This window comes from Equus quagga, unplaced genomic scaffold, assembly GCF_021613505.1.
Source record: "Equus quagga isolate Etosha38 unplaced genomic scaffold, UCLA_HA_Equagga_1.0 73442_RagTag, whole genome shotgun sequence".
Classification (NCBI taxonomy): domain Eukaryota; kingdom Metazoa; phylum Chordata; class Mammalia; order Perissodactyla; family Equidae; genus Equus; species Equus quagga.
The window spans coordinates 6,398,726-6,418,319 of NW_025802777.1; the positions used below are offsets into that span (position 1 = coordinate 6,398,726).

The 19,594-nt window shown below is 37.3% G+C and overlaps 1 protein-coding gene across 1 annotated transcript in view; it reads right to left on the minus strand.

Moving 5' to 3' along the window:
* Positions 1-19,594, minus strand: part of LOC124234254 (E3 ubiquitin-protein ligase TTC3-like) — a 121,475-nt gene that overhangs the window by 76,611 nt on the left and 25,270 nt on the right. The window contains exons 11-17 of the mRNA XM_046651505.1: positions 18,470-18,524; positions 10,535-10,697; positions 9,547-9,592; positions 8,608-8,728; positions 7,421-7,484; positions 5,218-5,278; positions 2,351-2,435 (exon numbers count right to left, since the gene is read on the minus strand). Coding sequence (XP_046507461.1) covers positions 2,351-2,435; positions 5,218-5,278; positions 7,421-7,484; positions 8,608-8,728; positions 9,547-9,592; positions 10,535-10,697; positions 18,470-18,524 — 595 coding nt within the window. The remainder of the gene's footprint in view (positions 1-2,350; positions 2,436-5,217; positions 5,279-7,420; positions 7,485-8,607; positions 8,729-9,546; positions 9,593-10,534; positions 10,698-18,469; positions 18,525-19,594) is intronic.

Sequence of the window (19,594 nt, forward strand, 5' to 3'; positions counted from 1 at the left end):
ACTAGTTATTATCCTTGAATGAACTGATTCATTTTATTCTCTTTCACATTCTAGAAAATACATCCATACAGTCTCATTTTTCCATTGGAAATTATCCTCAAGTAAATGATCTGTACTGAAAGCTCCATGAGAGTAGGCTGGCTTGCACTGCCGCATTCCCACTGTCTCTCGTCTTCAGCATATGCGAGGGCCTTGCATATAAAAGTGTCAAATGAACAAACGAAGGCTCAAAAATAACTATCATATTTATTTAAATAATCTTTTGATATTCACAGATTCTTTTTTGTTTAAGTCCCTCATGGCTTTTAGAGTCAGCAAATTTAATGTAAAAGGACATAATTTTAACATCTGTTAGAAATTCTAAACATGCTTTCATGCACCTGATTAGAAATCTATTGTCATAAACTTCTGGAAACATGCTCCATTCCAGCAGTCCTTTATAAGATATCTGTCATATACACCTAAAATAATTAACTGAATTTTAAAATGACCCTCATAACTGAAACAAATATTGTATTTCATGTTAATGTACATGTTTTGGGGTGAAATTTAAATCCAGTATTTTATTTTAGAAGAAACAAAACTGATTACACAAAGGATTGAAGTGTCAAAGCAGACTCATATGAACCACACTTAACCAAGAGACACCCTTCCACTGGTACTACATAGTCCACATGTGTGCCATGACTTGAACGGTGACCAGCCCTGGTTCTTAAATTCTGGATTCCATCAAGGTTTCTACTTCTTCTTGAGTCAGTTTTTATAAGTTGGATTTTTCTAGGAATTTGTCCATTTCATCTATATACATTTTCAACTTTCTTGGTATAACGTTGTTTATAATAGTATTTTGATATATTTGTAACACTGAAGGATCTGTGGTAATGCACCCTTTTTCATTCCTGAAATTGTTTTACGGTGTTATCTTCTTTTCTTTTTCAATCAGTTTCAACACTGGTGTGTAAATTTTATTCTCACTGTCAGGGAATCAACTTTTAGCTTTGTGGATCCTTCATTACATGTTTGTTTCCATTTCATTATTTTTCACTTTGATGTTTACTATTTCCTTCCTTCTACTTTCTTTGGGTTTATTTGCTGGGTTTTTTTCCAACTCTTGGTATGAATGGTTCATTAATTTAAAAGTCCTTACTCTTTTAATACACACATTGTATTAAATGTATTAAGCTTCACAAATTTCCTTCAAAGTGATCTTTTAGCTGTATCTCTTGCATTTTTTTTTTTTTACCTTTTTCTTTTACAGCTGTTTTAGCTTTACAACAAAATTGAGAGGTAGGGAGAGATTTCCATATACTCCCTGCCCCCTCAAGTGCATAGCCTCCCCCACTGTCAACATCACTCATCAGAATGGTATATTTGTTACCAAGGATGAATCTACACTGACACATCATAATCACCCAAAGTCCATAGGTTACTGTAGGGTTCACCCTTTGTGGTGTCCATATTATGCGTCTGGACAAATGTATAGTAACGTCTATCTATGATTATAGCATCACATAGAGGACTTTCACTGCCCTAAAAATCCTTTGTGCTGTGCCTATCCATCCCTTCCCCCTTAATGTACATTTTTCATTACTTACTAACTACCACAGAAAGAATTTTATATATAAAGTTATGTGATTAATGTTAACTCAGTCAAAAAATAAAAAGTTTGCTCTTTAATGGTTTTAGAGTAGGTATAATGAAAACTGCAATTGTTTAAAACTTTTAAAATGATTTAAATCTTCCTAAAATATTTAACTTAAAAGTTAAAACTTTGGGAAGCAAAGATTCCCAAATCTTTAAATCTTCAGTAAGATTTACTTCCTGTTAAATCTTTGGGAAGCAAAGAATTCTGCAGTGTAAACCATTAGTCAAATGCCTGGTTAACATAGTTATCATGTCAATATCTAAATTAGTGATGATTTGGTTTCTCAGTAATCACATATTAAGTTATATGTTCATAACTAAAATTATAAAAACATAAATCTTAGAGATGTAGATGATTAGATTTAATGCATGTGAAAAATTTCTTGTTTAAAGAATTTGCTTTTTCCCTTAGAAAAGGCTTTTCTGGGGCTGGGCCCATGGCCAAGTGGTTAAGTTCGCGCACTCTGCTTCGGTGGCCCAGGGTTTCAACGCGGGTTCAGATCCTGGGTATGGACACGGCACCGCTCATCAGGCCATGCTGAGGCAGCGTCCCACATAGCACAGCCAGACCACTCACAGCTAGAATATACAACTATGTACTGGGGAGCTTTGGGGAGAAGAAGAAGAAAAAAAAATAAAGAAGATTGGCAACAGATGTTAGCTCAGGTGCCAATCTTTAAAAAAAAAGAAAAGCTTTTTCCTTTACCTGGTGTGCAGCTCTGGAAGATTTAGAAAACTGCTTCTCCAAGATGTTTTTCAAATCTACTGGTAAACTCCCTTGTGAACTAGAACTGACAGAGAAAAGCATTGTTTTGAATTATTTTAAAACAGTCCTGCTTATATAAAGAAAAATATATGTTTACCATAGGTCATTTTAAATTCTGAGTAAATGGAGAGCCACAAGTTCCCGAAGAGAAATATTACCAAGATGCTGCTTCTCCCCAAATTAGTCTCTAACCCCAATGAAATCTTTATAACAATTGCTGTAAAATTAGAGGTGGAGGGGAACCAGATAACTGATTATAAAAAGGAAGAACTGCTTTTGAAAAAAAAAAAGAAGGGGGGACTTGCGCTATCATCAAAAGTTATTACAAACCTACAGTCATCAATAACGACGTAGTCCTGAAACAAGAAATGTCCAACAAACACTGCAAAGATGCTCCATTTCATGTAATCTTTTCAGAGTAATGTACGTGGTTAGACCTACTAACAAGATATAACTGTTTCAGATGGTCTGATTCCTAATGCCGGTGAGGCTTAGGAAAATTCAGGTACTTAGGTAGTGTTTTTCTGGCACCAAATGTGTGGTTTTTTCTGACACTAAATACTTGTCATTTTTCCACACCAATTCTCCAACATCAACTGGGTGTCCAAGAATTCAGTTTTGACACCAACTCTGGAATTAATATAGGCCCCACAGGTTTAAAGGCTCAGTCTCACAAGACTGCCAGCTACAATGGGGTGCCCGGCTACCCACACTTCTGCCTGGCCTGAAGTTCCTGTGACCCACCTCAGGTTCAATAATTCCCTAGAACACTCAGAGAACTCAGGAAAGCACTTTCCTTACTATTACTGGTTTATTATAAAGGATGCAATTCAGGAACAGCCCAATGGAAGAAAGTCATAGGAAGGTATTGGTGGGGGAGGATGCCGCAGAGCTTCTGTGCCATCCAGGAGTGCACCATCTTCCCAGCATCTCCTTATATTCACCAACCGGGAAGTTGTCCGTGCCCCGATGTTTACAGGTTTTTATCAAGGTTTCACTACATAGGCATGCACGATTAAATTACTGGCGACTGGTGACTGAACTCAATTTCCAGCACCATTTTCCTCCTTGGAGATCAGGGCATAAGGCTGAAAGCTCCAACCCTCCAATCACACGCCTGGTCTTTCTGGTGACCAGCCTCAATCCTGAAAGTATCTAGGGGCCCCGTCTCAAGTCATCTCATTAGTATAAAATCAGGTAGGGTGGAAAGGGGCTCATTATGAATAACAAAAGACACTCCTACCACTCAGGAAATTCCAAGGGTTTAGGAGCTCTGTGCCAGGAACTGGGGACAAAGACTAAATATATATATTTTTATTATACCATACCGTCTCACGGCTTAGTAGGAATGTGAATGCTGCCCATTTTCTGGAAGGACAATTTGGCAAAATCTATCAAAGTTAAAATTACACATCCCCCTTGACAGAGCAATTCCACTCGAAATTTCTTCTTCAGATATACATCTATACTATGAAATATCCTACAGTCTTAAAAACGAAGGATACAGATCTCCATGGCCTCATACAGGAATATACGCAAGATATTTTGAAAGAGATAAAAGCAAGCTATAGGCCAGAATGGTTCTAACAAGAAGGAAAATGACAGTTAACAACAACGATAGCTCAAGTGTACTGAGCAGTCACCACGTTTCCAGGGCTCTAAGTGTTTTATGTGGTTATCCCATTTAATCATGAAATAACCCCAGGAGGTAGACATAATCAAATAAGAAGGCTTCAGTTTGAAAACACAAACAAAATATCAGGAAAATAAACTTATCTTTAACAAAACAGTTTAAAATTATAAGTACGCATTCAAAGAATGTTCATGTATGTGGTTTGGGTTTCTTTTGTGGGGAGGGGAAGTGGGGAGGGGGACGGGGAGACTCAGGATTTTTCTACTGAAATAAAAGAATAACATAATATACTATGCCCTTGCTTTGTATTTAATTTTTGTAGCAACATCAAAAAATGTTTTTTTTTTTAATGGGGCTTTACTATTGTCTCTTAGTGCTTTGATATTCAAATCATTCTCCTTGAAGTGCCTATCAAGGAATCCACCTTAAGAAATAAAGAAGAGAAAACTGACAACTGGTGTAAGTGTGGCAGAAATGGCTTTGCAGTTTCTCCATCATCACTTTCACTGACTTCATGAACTTCTGCATCTATTCTAAGATTTACAACTTCACTTTGCAATCAATTTCTATCTTTGTAGGTAATTAACTATAAAGATAGATGACAAGAATCCATACTGTTAATTTTGGGGGGGATGTTTGGTAGAACTAATGTTATAAGTAGTCTGTTCATTAGTAAATACTTTCCCATAATGGTAATTACTCAAAAGAGTCTCTGAATATACGCATACCCATGCCTGTGGATGCAGAGTAAGTTTCCACAAGGCCAAGAAATTGTTCACAGTGAGTTCCTTTATAAAGGAAGCCACTAGAGGAGGAAATGTGGGAGAGGTGAAATAAAGTGAGCAGGGAAGACTTAATTTTCACCTTACACTTCTCTGAATATTTTTTCCTCTCATGAGCATGTATTTTGGAATTTTAAAAAATTAATACTGATATATTTCATATTACATGACTTTCAGAAATCAGTATTAACATCCAGGATTAATAATCCTTTAGCTAAAAATGACCCACTCCTAAAGACACGCCTTTGATATTTGAAAGGGATTTTAGTTCTCATCATTATATACATAGTAAAGGTAGCTACTACCTTGAAAGAGATTTTTTTTCCTTTTTCTTTCATCTTGGGAGGAAGACATTAGGGAGAAAAAAAAAACACCTTACGTAAAAAACATACCTGAACTTCTCCAATTCATTGTTTCGGGACTTTTGTTTTCCTTTATATTTTGGAGGCTGACCTGTGAATACAAAAGTATTTGTTCCCGAAATCTGTACATAAAAATCTATAAGCTTGAAAGTAAAACAATAAAAAATACGTAAACTGGAATGAGAAAGCACAGGAAGCAATGCTGTGCGTGAGTGTAACTATAAACAGGTAAGCGAGAAGAGAAGCTACTGCTGTTTTTCTATGTATGTGATAAAATTACTATGAATTATAATGATTATTATTATTTAGGTTTATAACAGATACAGACAGAAATAGGCTATCGTTACTGTTCTTAGGCAATTTACAATTAGATGGGGAAAAAAGCAGTCACTTCAGTAATAAAACAATAATCACCATTAAGAAGAAGATACTGTGTTGTTACTGACATATTAATTCCATAGAAACTGCTTTCAAAACTCAGAGAAGGGAGAAATCACTGAAGGTGGGGTGGCTGGGAAAAGCAAAAAGCGGATGAAGCACTTGTGTTTAGTTTTAAGGAACAAGTAGGATTTGGATAGAATGGGCCAAACCCAAGAGTGAAGTTCATCTGAAGAACCACTAAGTAAACCTGTGTGATCCGGAGAGTCTGGTGAGGACAGAAGGTTGGGAAGGGGCTGCAAAGGCAGACTGGGTGAGCGTTACAGGCCCTGTGCTTCCAATTCTCCAGAGCTGTGGGCTCAGCCTTTATCCCACTGGCAGGAGCAGGGAGCCACTGGGTACTTTTGGGCAGAGGAGTGACATGTGCAAGGTTGTGAAGGAGAGAGCACAGCAACAGGGCTGCGGTGTATTTGCTGGAAGCTTTGGGGAGAGACAGGGCAGAGCTTTTGTTATTAAGGAGGGGATGAGAGCTTGAGCTGGTTTTGGTGGCCTCAGAATACAAAAAGGCCTCTAGACAAGTAGAAGAGCTCTAGTTTGATTTCTGTTGTGTGACCTAGGGCAAAACTACTTAACCCTAATCCTGAGACCTCAATTTCTTCACCTGAATGTAGATGCTGAAGCGTGGATGGTATTTAAATTATTTATTTAAACATGCTGATAATAATGGCCTAAGAAATACCAACAAATTAACAGCCATTTGCCAAAAAAAGTTTTATCTTCAAAGATTTTTCATGTGCTATGAGAGTTGTATCACATAAGATAATCACCTGAGTTTCCCCCTCTTTATAATCCTGCTAATGTGCTAACCAAATGGAAATGCCCAGCAGTAAGTAGCTGGATATGTTGTACTAGAGTCTAAGAGAAGATAGAACAGTGGGAAGGAAAAACATTGAGAAGAAAACAAATGAACCAACAAATAAGAGAAAGGAAAAGAGAGTTAACAGGCTCACTAACTAGAAGGTCAACAATCTCCCTACAACAACCCTCAGAGGAACACATGAAAGCTTGAGATAAGTAACTTGTGTATAACAACCACCTTGAGTCTTCAAGAAAATCTGTGTTTTCTTAAACTCTGTTTTAAAAGGCAGGGAAGCATGTAATCCACTTTAGAATGATTTCCATCAAAATCTGGTAGTCTACAGAGACTGAGAAATAAATGAAGCATGAATATTTGCTTCTCTGGAACCCTTCATTTCCCAATGATGCTCAGTAAATGAGGTCCTGCTGTGCTTCTGTGTATTTACTAGACGTATAAATAAACATATAGACAGAGCACATGCAATTTAAGATAAACCAGTGTTACTCTAAAGCATCCATACTCAACAGGGCAACATCACCTCCAACAGGGTGAAAATCAATTACTGGGATGAAAAAAAACTTTTTATATATAAAGCACAGATGTACATAAACAGATAGTGTCTGTGGTATTAAAATTTCATGGGGGGAGGGCAATTAGGAAAAAAATGCCTAAAAAGGCTCTTTGCAGGGCAAGATAATGAAACAAAGGTTGATAAACACTGGCCTAATGGAAAATAGGTAGCAGATCCAGAAGAGCTTCATCTTTCCTTTCCATTCCTTTTATTTGGATTTCCAAAATTAAATTTATTAAATAATACGAAAAGACTGACCACTGATTTCAAACAAATACTCGATGTTTTCCTAATGTGTAAGCATTATAAAGTAAAAGGAGAACAAGAGCAAATATAAGTGAGGCTTGTGCAAATTTTAGGGCATAGAAGTTTTGAGGCCCCACTACATTAACTCAGCAACAATTAACATAAGAAAAAAAACTCACCTGATGGTGGAAGAAATTCAGGATGACAGTCACAATCATCTACCTTCAAAGCCTCATCTACCACCTACCCATGAAAACGAAATTAGTGAGACTTTCAAAAAATACAGCCAGGAAGAATTCAATAGCTAAATAATAAAATAGGATAGAATTTATCAAGCACTAAAATACTGAGCTGCTTATTAAGCTTAAATGAATAAACAAATAAAACAATAACTAATGATAAGAGATTATGACATGACAAATTCTCAATGACAATTCTATTTCTGACACCTCGCGTGATGCCTGACAGGGCAGTTGTTCCATAACTGCCTGTATTGAATTAATACTATCACATCTTTCCTTATGCTCCTCTCCCTAACTGAATACAGTCTCTGAGATTTTCATTATTAACAACAAAAGCATTACACAGTGGGTTAGAAAAGTCCCCTTGAATGCCTACGACCCATCTAACTCCAAAACACCATTTTCCCCCTCAAGCCCTGGAGAGAAATATAAATGTGAACTTGGTGACACCTGCTGAGCTCTGAGAACACTACAGTTCAGAAGAAAACTCAGATTCAGATCATGTGGGACACACTGATCAAGAGCCAGGCTAGAGGCCTAGAGGTGCTCTGAAGAAGCACCAGAACAAGGTTCTGCTGAGCACAGCAATGAATGAAGGGATGGGGAGCACTGCTCTTAAGAGCAACAGAGGCTGCAGAAATACCTTGGGCAGAGATGGGGACGGGGTGCCTCTCAGGTCCAGCACAACTTGGGTGAGTGGGCAGGCGCAGTGCCAGGCAGCCAAGTAGATCGCAAAAGGGAAAAAGGAGGAGCAGAAAAATCGAAAGCATTGTAAGGGGTGGGATGATTTGGCCACCAGACCTCACTGTCACTCATTCCCAAGTGACTGTCTGATTGGGAGACGTAAAAAGAAGGCATACAAAGACTACTGTCCAAGTGGCAAAGTGAAATTTAGAAAAAACATTTTTAAAACACACAAATGTGACTTCAAAAGAAATTCTGTGATGTTGAAGCATTGTCTTAATGTGGTTGTAGGAGGTAGTTGGATTATTTATTGGAGAGAGAGAATCATTCTCTTGATATCAATAGGCAAAAAGGGGTTCATATCACCAAAATATTATTGTAAAAGCATGAGACTATCCATACTTGAAATAATTTTAATTTTAGTTTTTAACTGAGCTTACCTTTAGATTCTGATTACCACCGTTTGCCATTTCGTGGTTAGTTTTTCTGGAATCTTTTTCAGTCTCCACAAAGTTAAGTGAAGTACTAAATGCAGGTGCTGACAAACTAGGTATATGGGCCCTGAGGGAAGGTAAAGGAAATAATCATTTTATTTCTATTGATTAATACACATTTTTGAAAAGTTATCCTTCAAACAAACAGCTTTCAGCAATTACAGCCTTTTTAACGTGAAAGCAAGGGAATATCGTTTTAAAAAGAATCTCCACCTCGGAGACTGGGCTCTATACATAAATATTACTTTAAATTTGGTATTAAAAACTCAAAATAAAGAACAGTTCAAGAAATGCATTGTTTTCTAGTATTAAAATAGGTTTTAAATTCCACAGCTTCAATATCTTAGGCATCTGAAGAATGTGGGAAAAGCTCAAGCTATTTTAATTGCCAAGTAAGCAAACTCAGACCCCTGGCTGCTATTTGTTTTCTTGTGAGCATACTCAAGTCTGCTGCCGATTTCTAACACGAACTGTCTTAGTCTTTGAAAAGCTACTGAGAGGCTGGAGGCAGAGGTTTCCAGGACAGAGGTGAAGGGTAAAAGGCACAGACTGTGCCCCTGCTCTCGCCTGCCAGGACCCTCATGGCCAAAACTGGTCCCAATCAAGCACGATAACATCCAATTTTTTCTCACAGGCTTACATTACTCATCTCCAACATATACATACACAAATAATTCAGTAAAACAGTCAGCAAACCAAATCTGACAATTCAAGAGGTCATCTGACCTTACACACCAACACTTTAAAAACCACCTCTTGTCCATCCATCCCCAACTTTATTGTGGTTGTTATTAGCAACTGAAGTGTCAAACACAAGTGAGTCTTAAACTCACTGGGCAAAGCCATTCCAAGTTACAGCTACTAAACGGACTGATATTAACTCACCTGCTTTCGTAAAAGGCTTTAAGTGGATTCCTGGTTGGTGTGTGACCTATAAAAATTAATCACACACATGCATAGTAATCAGTAGACTGGGAGCACACAATTTAAAAGATTTTCAAATTTCCTTTAAGCTGACAGTAAGAACATCAAATTTAGAGAACTGAAAAATAAACCTAAACACTTTTGCATTTCTAGATGATTTTAGTTTTAGGATGGTGTCAAAAAATGTTACACAACTCTTATTTGACATCTCATTACATCTGATCATTGACTACATACAGCAATATATATATCTCAATCAGAGATGGTACCTGTCTTCAAGGAGCTCACAATCTTATAATCATGTTATGTTGGATGACAACATCTGCTAATGAAATAGAACTGCTCAGCTCAGCTTCATAAGACACTTAATCACCAAAGAAGAAAAAACGAGAGAGACCCTATATATGCTGAAAGTGTAGAGTAAGGGGATTTCAGGCATTGGAGAAAGCAAAATGACTTAGGAGAGAAAACAAGTGCAGAATGAAAATCTAGAATTCCTAGCCTACACAGCCAATTTCTGATACATTCAGCATGCTATGGAATTAGACACAAACTTGGTGTAAAAACATCAAACAACCCTATTGAAGGGCCTTTTCTTTAGGAAATAACTATAATAATGGAGGGAAAGTTCTTAATTTTGTTTCAGAAAGGCTTTAATTTATTCAAAATTTCAAGAAGGCATATTTTCCTACAGAGGAATAAATAATAACAATTTGTTGCCATCTATTTCAAACAAAAAATACAAATCACTTATAATTACCTAATGGAATATAACACTAATGTAATTCTACACAGATAGAAATGGAAAACTTAAGGGATCTGACCAACATAACAAAATTAGTACAAACCACCTGAGAACTGATTTATGGTCCTCCATTAATTCAAGAAACCCACCTTCAAAGTTTTAAAGGGAATTCGACTGTAACCAAAAGAATCTTAGGTGAAATACCTTGCAGGTCTTCTATTTGTTTTTGTAACTTTACATGCTGCTGAATTAGATCCTGGATTCCCTCAGGGTCATTTTTACAGAGTTTTTGAGCTTTTACGTTTGCTTGCAGGGCCCAGTCATACTCCCCCAGCATAGAAAGAGCAGCACAATAACGATAATGACCCTGTTCCAAAAAAATAAATTTAATTTTTTCTCAAAGATATGCTTAAGTTAAAGAAAGTAGATAAGGAAAAAATATTTTGCTTTAAAACTGATTAGTCACTTAAAATGTTAGATTAGGACCCTATCAACGAAAAATAAATAAAAATGTTAATACCTCTCAGGAAATAAAATTTACCTAAGTGAGCTAAGTGAAAAGTTACAAATAGTATTCTTATAATTTTTAACTGACTAGAGATCAGCATTTTTGCATAAGAGATTTTTGTACCCCCCCCAAAGAATTCAACCTTTATTATATTTTATTAGTAAAGAATGAAACATATTATTTTATGCCAAATAAAGTATAAAAATCATTCATTATAAAGAAGTACTTTTTTTCAAAATACTTTAAGGCAGTAATAGTCTCTACATTATTAAATTCCCTACACTTTGGAAATGAAAAGAACGTTAGAGCTGGAAGGAACCAGCAGCCTGTGCAGCAGGTTTCCAACCCTCTGCAGGGCACGGGCACGGGCACAGTGAGGGTGCGTCTAGGCTAGGTCTTCCTTCCAGCTCTCTTAATCGGCTCTTAATTATGTCACCTTTAAGTGTAGTTCTTGGCTTTAAGAAAAGGTTTGAAAACCACTGATTTACTCTTAATTCCGATGATCAGGTTTTATTTGTTTTCTGCTGTTTTTTGCTACAGAACCACAGTCCTAGTTGCTCCACTTATGCATTTGGAGAAATCTTCCACAGCAAGCATGAACACTTTAATTTAGAAAGCTAGTATTACCAAGCCTGGGGCTAACTCAACCAACCCCCCTTCTAGCTATTCACAAACGGAACTCTCATTTTAGTCACAGTATCTCCACTTGAGAAGTGATTTACAAGTAAAAGAGGCTAGAAACTGGCTCCGTGTCACACTTATTTAGAGGCAAACCAAAGAACCCTGATCTTCTGGCTCCAGGTCTTGAGCTCTTTCCTCTTTACTGCATATTTTACAAAGAACATTCTGATTCTGAGAAAATATGAAATCAGAAATAAGTGACCCTTCTAAGATGAGCTTTCCACTAAAAGAAGCCAAAAACAACCACAAGGACTTTTGTTTATGCAGGGTCAGTGCATATACAATCCTGCTCTGATGCACCAACCCAACCTCAGTTCCAGAGAATTTTTTTAGCCAGACAATTTAGGCTCAGATCAAAGATCCCAGCTCAGATTGCATTTGGTTAAACTCTGCTTTTCCTCTAAGGTATAAGAAGATAAAGCAATCTACAAGACCAAAATCCTATCCTCTAGGCATATGTCAACTTCAAAGTTTAGATAACTACGTTTAAAAAAATCAGCATAGGAAATCAGGATAGATTATAAACCATACCTTCTAAATTTGTAGAAAACACTTTTTCTCTCTCTTTTCCCCCACCTTTCTCATCTTTTACTGGGTCATTTTCCCTAAATTCTATAAAACCCAGTAATAATATCTATCCGTTGAGAAAGGAGTTTATTCAGTTCTCTTAGCTGAAGTTGTCTGAAAGAAGTTTAAATTAAAGGTACCTCAGAGTTTTTTGAACCCAACTACAATAGGAAGTTTTGCTCTTCTTTGACACCACCTCCTTCTGTATCATACACATGGAAATTCCCTGTCGTTCATCTGCCTAGCATCAGCTCCTTTTGGGTGCCACCACGTACTCCACAAAGTAATGGCAGGACTGTCAATTCTGGTGCCCCATCTCAACAATGGATGGTAGGATACAAGCATAGCTGTGACTCAGGAGACCGGCCAATTGAAATGCACCATCTCCCAGGTCACAGTGATTAATCCCCAGGTGGGCACATGGTTCAGTCAGTATCAGTCTGAGGCATCCCTCAGGTATACTATATAGATACTAAAAGAGTTTCTCTTTCCACTAGAATTAACAGTGATTAAGGATATCGGTTTGGGGCTCCCACTACATGGTAAAAGTCTTTTTCAAAATGAAGTCAAGAGAGCCCTAATTACCTAATTACCACTTCTGGTCAAGATGGAATAATAGGGATTGAATTTATCTCTTGCCTACAACAAACAAAAGAGGACAAAGTATATGAAACAAAGGTTGCAAGACACTGGATATCCAGCAACAAAAGAGAGAGATGTCTGAGAAATGAGAAAAACACGAATTAAGCCCTACGATGGCTCCCGCTTACTGAATGGAGCACCTAAGCCATGGCACAGGGATAAGGAACCCAGACAGAGACCACAGCCTCAGTTAAGAAGACAGAGCTATGACTCTAGGAAAGCCAAGGCAGCTCAAGTTTGCAGGGCTGCACGGAGAGGAGAGAGCTGCACAGAGAACTCCAGAGACCTTCGGACAGTCCCTCTGAGTCTTTAGCTGAGTACTCATCAGTGCATGCATGTGGGGAACTACCCAAGCCAGGGAAAGAACCACCTGAAAGGCTACAAGGGAACATCAGTCAGCACTCCCACAGGGCCAGGAACAATGCCTGTTCCCAACAACCAGAGGGGGAACCCATCATAATTCATGGAGATCAAGGAGAGTACTCAGAAGAGTTTTGCTTCAGTTGTGGAGAAAAAATTAGCCCTAGACCAAATACCACTATGGTCCCACCTAACAAAGTTGAAATAGGACTCCAAAGAATTAAACTGCTCCCAAGTAACTGTACTGTACCCCAAACAAAGCTCAAAAATATTTACAGAAATACAAAAATATCAGTACCAAATAAGTTAAAATTCACAACGTCTGGCATCCAATCAAAAATTACTAGGTACGCAAAGGAAGAAAATATCTATAATGAATAGAAAAACTGATCAATTGAAAACAACTCAGAAATAACACAGATGACAGAAACAGTAGACAAGGACATTAAAACAGTTATTATAAATATATTCCACATGTTCAAGAAGCTAAAATAAAGAATGCATACATTAAGTAAAGACATGAAATATATAAGACATACTCAAACTGAAATTCTAGAGACGAGAGCTATAGCATTTAAGATGAAAAACACACTGGACGGAAATAAAGGCAGATTAGACATTGCAGAAGAAAAGATCAGTGAACTTGAAGACATTAAAAGAGAACCCAGGTAAAATGAAACACAGAGAAAAGAGAGAAAAAAGACTGAAAATGAAGCTAACAGGGAAGCATAGCTGAAAAGCAGGAAGAAAAATGTGTAAAGATCTGGATCCAACCAAGCCTGAAGCCAACCCCTAGACTTTTCAACTACATGAGCCAATAAATTCCCTTTCCTACTTAAGCCTAATTGGAGATAGGTTTTAGCACTCACAAACAAGATTCCTAACATATCCTTCAAAATTAAAAGGTTCTTAAGGACATCTGTAAGGCTACTGGTTTATATCCCGTATAACAACATCATAGGGCAACGCACACAGAAATGTCAACAAATATCTGTTGACTATACCATAGAAATTCTCACTCTTTAGGATACAATGACTCACTCTCTCTTAAGCCTGAAAGCATGTACCAGTCTTCTGTATCCACAAAGAAGGAAGAAAAACTGGCACACCCTCACACAGAAATCTACAGAGTTACCTTCCTATACAGGCTTCTATCCTACAGGCATGACCCAACAGACTCAGGCTCATAATTAATTCTAAAGTAAAAAGATTCCTCTAAAATTAAAGAATGGACCTTACACAGTCTACTTTTGTTCTTGAAGTTTAAACTATCCTTCAATGAGCATTTCTTTCTGGTAAAATAAAATGAAAAATGACCTGGATATACAGTTACCAATTTTTTTAAATATTCACTAGAAGTTGTATTTTTCCACACAAATATTTCTGGAATCATCACAAAACATCCCATCTTAAAAAAATGAGTAAACCCACATAAATATAATTAACTGATCTTTGACAAAGGAGCAAAGGCAATACCATGGAGCAAAGACAGTCTTTTCAATAAATGGTGCTGGGACAACTGGACATCCACATGTAAAAAAATGAATCTAGACAGAGACCTTACACCCTTCACAAAAATTAACTCAAAATGGATCACAGACTTAAATGTAAGACACAAAACTATAAAACTCCCAGAAGATAACAGAGTGGAAAACCTAGATGACCTTGGGTATGGCGAGGACTTTTTAGATCTGACACCAAAGGCATGATACATGAAAAAAATAACTGATAAGCTGGACTTGATTAAAATTAAAAACTTCTGTGAAAGCCAATGTCAAGAAAATGATAAGACAAGCTACAGTCCAGGACAAAATATTCCCAAAAGACACACCTGATTGTTATACAAAGACCTTAAAACTCAACAATAAGAAAACAATCAATTAAAAAATGAGCCAAAGACTTTAACAGACACCTCATCAAAGAAGATATACAGATGGCAAATAAACCAATAAAAAGATGCTCCACATCATATGTCATTAGCGAAATGCAAATTAAAACAAAAATGAGATACCACTACACATCTATTAGTATGGCCAAAATTCAGGACAGTGACACCACCAAATGCTGGGAAGTATGGGAAGCAACAGGAATTCTCATTCACTGTTGGTAGGAATGCAAAATGGTACAGTCACTTTGCAAGACAGTTTGGCGTTTTCTTTAAAAAACTAAATACTTTTACCAGACGATCCAGTAATTGTACTCCTTGGTACTGACCCAAAGGAGATGAAAACTTATGTCCACACAAAAACCTGCACACAGATGTTTATAGCAGCTTTGTTCATAACTGCCAAAGCTTGGAAGCAACCAAGATGTCCTTCCAGTGAATGAATAACTAAGCCGTGGTATATCTAGACAATGTAATATTACTCAGCACTAAAAAGACAGAGCTATCAAGCCATGAAAAGAGATGGAAGAAACTTAAATGCACATTATTAAATGAAAAAAGCCAAAGTGAGAAGGCTACATGCTGTATGATTCCAACTATACGACATTCAGGAAAAGGCAAAACTATGGAGACAGTGAAAAGATCACCGGTTGCCAAGGTTTTGGGGAAAAGGACGGAAAAGCAGATCAGAGGATTTTTAGGACAGTGAAAACATTCTATATGAACCATAATGGTGGATACACGTCATTATACATTTGTCCAAAACCACAGAATGTACAATACCTGGGGAGTGAACCCTAAGATAAACTATGGACTTTGGGTGATTATAACGTGTGCACATTAGTTGCATCAATTTTCACAAATGTCCCACTCTGTTGGGGGATGCTGATAACAGGGAAGGTTACGCATCTGTGGGGACACAGGGTTTATGGGAAATATCTTTACCTTCCTCTTAATTTTGCTGTGAATCTAAAAAAGTCTTTAAAAATTAGTGAATATTTTATGTTTGATCAATTAAGTCAGGAATAAAGATTGTAAATAAAGTCCTCCAAGTCAGACAGTTTCAGTACTCTCTTTCTCAGTTGAAAATAGAGTGAAATAGCAAAAGTTATCTCTGGAAAACCAGTATCATAGGCTGGGATTCAGTTTTAAGAATTTTATCATCCATTCATTCTGTAAATATTTATAGAGCCAAAGGCCAGGTTCAGTGATCAGCAAAGATTCTGTTTCAAGCATAATGATTCAGTGAAAACAGCAACAAACTGATCATCCTCAAATAAGCAGCACATCCAATGCTGGAGAGTCAACCCAGTTTTGTCTTTTACTTGCAATGACACCTTGCAAAACTCACTTTACCTTTTTGTGACTCAATTTCTTCATCTATAAAATGAGGCATTTAAAAAGTGACTCCAAAATTTGGATGCAGAGGTCCACTTGGGAAGTTTTACAATCCCCAGACTCTGACACACTCCTAGGCCACCTGAATCACTGTTTTGGGGCTCTAAAGTCCTATGATTCTACTCACTCTAGTTTATAAACGAATTATGTAAAGCCAGGAATGAAGTCGGAAACATATGTCTGTCTGTGTCTTATTTGAAATTCTACTTAAAAAAAATTTCAGACATTTTTATGATTTAGGAAAACAGATTAATATAACAAAGACCCAGAATTAACTGTTAACAGTCTGTGAGATTTGCTTGAGATTCCTTTATAATGAAAGAAATAAAACTATGCAGATATGCCTGAAATCTCCTTCGTACCCTCTCTGATTTTTCCCTCTTCTCTCACTGCCCAGAAGGAAATACTATCAAGATTTCAGAGGTATTTTTCTAGCCTATATTATGCTTTTATTGCTTCTTTCATTCAACACTGTTTTTTGAATCTATAAATGTTGATAAACCAGTTAACTCATTTCAATTGCAATCTAGTATTCAACTCATTTACTCCCTAAGTCAACCAAGATTTACTGATGAGTGCCTGTTTTGGGCCAGGCAGCTTGTCAGGCAGTCCAGATTCAAGAGTGAACTAAACTAACAAAATACCTTTCCTCATGGAGCTCACACTGTCCTGGAGGACTCACCTTAAAAAGAACTTGAATAATACATAGAGTATGTTCAGTAGTGATAAATGCTCAGAGGGGAAAAAGTAAAGCAGGAAGATGACAGCAAATGTCTAGGAAAGGGAAGGTCTGGCATTTTAGTAACGTGTCCAGGGAAGGTTTCATGGAGAAGAGGACGTTCAGCAAACAATGAAAGGAAATACAGGAGCTAGCTCATGCTCTGGGGAAAGGCATTCTAATTCCAGGCAGAGGGAAGAGCAAGTACAAACTGAGAGTGGGCCTGGCACATTTAAGGAAAAGTGAGGAGGCCAACACAGAGTGAACAAGGCACAGAGCAGGAGTGAGGTCGGAGAAATAACAGGTGTTAAAGACAGGGAACAGATCAGATAGATCATAGTAACAATTCTGATCAAGTGAAAATACTACCACCCACTGCTTTATTAATGGATATCTAGGTATTTGCAGTTCTGTGCCATTAAAATGCTGCAGTGTCCAATCTTGTACATCTCACCATGTGCAGGTATGCAAGAAAGTTTGTGAGGTACACACACACAGAATCAAGTAATTAGGGCGTATGCACATCATAGTGCTCTCCAAGTTGGTTGTAACCAATTCTCCCCCCCCAGTTTACTGAGGGCTCCCGTCAGCACACACGCTCGCCCATACTCAGGACTACTGGTCTCTTCCATTTCTGCCAGTCTGAAGGACCCAAACAACATCACGCTGTTTTAGGTACTCATGGACATGTGGGTCTGCTTGGAGGCTCTCTATTCTGCTCTCTTGGTTTTGTTGTTCTACCTCTGGACAATTTTAATTACTAGGAAATAGAACATAGTTTATTTCTATTGCCCATTCAGGATTCCTCTTCTGTGAAATGCACCTTTATTTTATTGGCCCATTTTCTACTGGGTTTCTTACTTATTTCAGTTTTTCACATATTCTGGATACAAATCCCATCAGTTAGATATGCTACATATATGACAAATTATCTCCTCCCAGATTATAATTTCATTCATGTATCTCTTGACATACACAAGTTTTTACAGTCAAATTTATCAGCGTTTTTCTCTCCAGTGATTTGTGCATTATGTGTTAAGTAAAGATAGTCTCCTATAGTTTCTTCTGAGCTTTAAGGTTCGTTTTTCAGAATTAGGTCTTTAATCCATCCAGAATGTGGTGCTGGCATCTCACTCACTAAGCTACCCTCAAGATTCTCAAGATCCCTGTGGGCTACTCATCCTCCTCAGACACACATGGCCTCCCACTTCTGAGCTAAGTCTTCTTTCTCGTTATGGAACTGAAGATGCCCCTGTCACATTCTTGAGCTCTGCATTATTTTACCCAGCATTTTTACATACAGATTTATACCCTGTAAACAGATTTTTCACAAAGTTGCATGGCATTATTTGCCCAATGTAAAATATAAAAGAAACCTACCTTTGTCCAATTGTTCTTCAAAATAATGGCTCTCTTTCCATCACCAAGTGCATTTCTAAAAAAAAAAAGAAGAAATAAAAAATTCAAACATTTTCATTTTTTTAATAAAGGCACTATACACTGTGCATATACTGGCACTTTTTGAATTTTCCATATATAACCTAGTTAAAAAATAATTTTTTAATTTTTAAAAATCCATATAACATATGTCCATTATAGGAAATTTGGAAAATACAGAAAAGTAAAACAAAGGAAAAAAGTCACCCAGAGTCACAATCACAACTACCCAGGAATAACTAGTTTTAATATTTGTAGAGTATTCCCTTCAAATACCTTCTCTACATCTTATTTATGTCTAACTCCTTGTTGTTATCTGTATAGTTTTTTTGCACTATTTTTGCATGTCAGCAAGACATGATCTGATCTCCAAAAATGAAACTCCCAGATCTTTCACACACACACTAGCAAAGCTACAGTGGACAGAGCACGAAAGTCGGGACAGGAGATGGGGTTGGGAGTGTTAAGTTCACTCATCACTACTTCTCCTTGGGGGTGTCAGGAAGTTATTAACTTCCTTGGGCCCACTTTCTCATCTGTAAAACGAGGATAATAATGCTGTTCTTCCTGTTTAGAGGTAGATACTAAGTCAAGTACTATGTTAAAGCACAGTACTTTGTAAACTGTAAGTACTAACAGATCCAACACTTAGTGTCTCAGGTTCCTGGCTTCCTTATCTTCAACGATGTTCTCCTCTACCCCAGCTCAGCCACACACACTGCCACCCACCCAGGGAACTGATCGCCACTCAAAAATGTTCAAACTCCAGGCATCCCACTCTCCCCCTATAACATAGCTCCTTCCTTACTTGTTCACCTATTCCTACCATCTCCTCAGGGTGCCCAACTCACTGACTTATCCACTTTCTTTTCTTGTTACTTCCTTATTTACCTACGTTAAGATTCGCTAGTTCATCATTTCACATTCACAGGAATACTAATTCTTTATACAAACAATTTACCATCTGAACCATTTCAAATGTATGGTTCAGTGGCATTAAATACGTTCACATTGGTGTGTAACATCCTATCAACTTTTAATAAGTTCAGCTCTCTCCTCTTCAAAAAA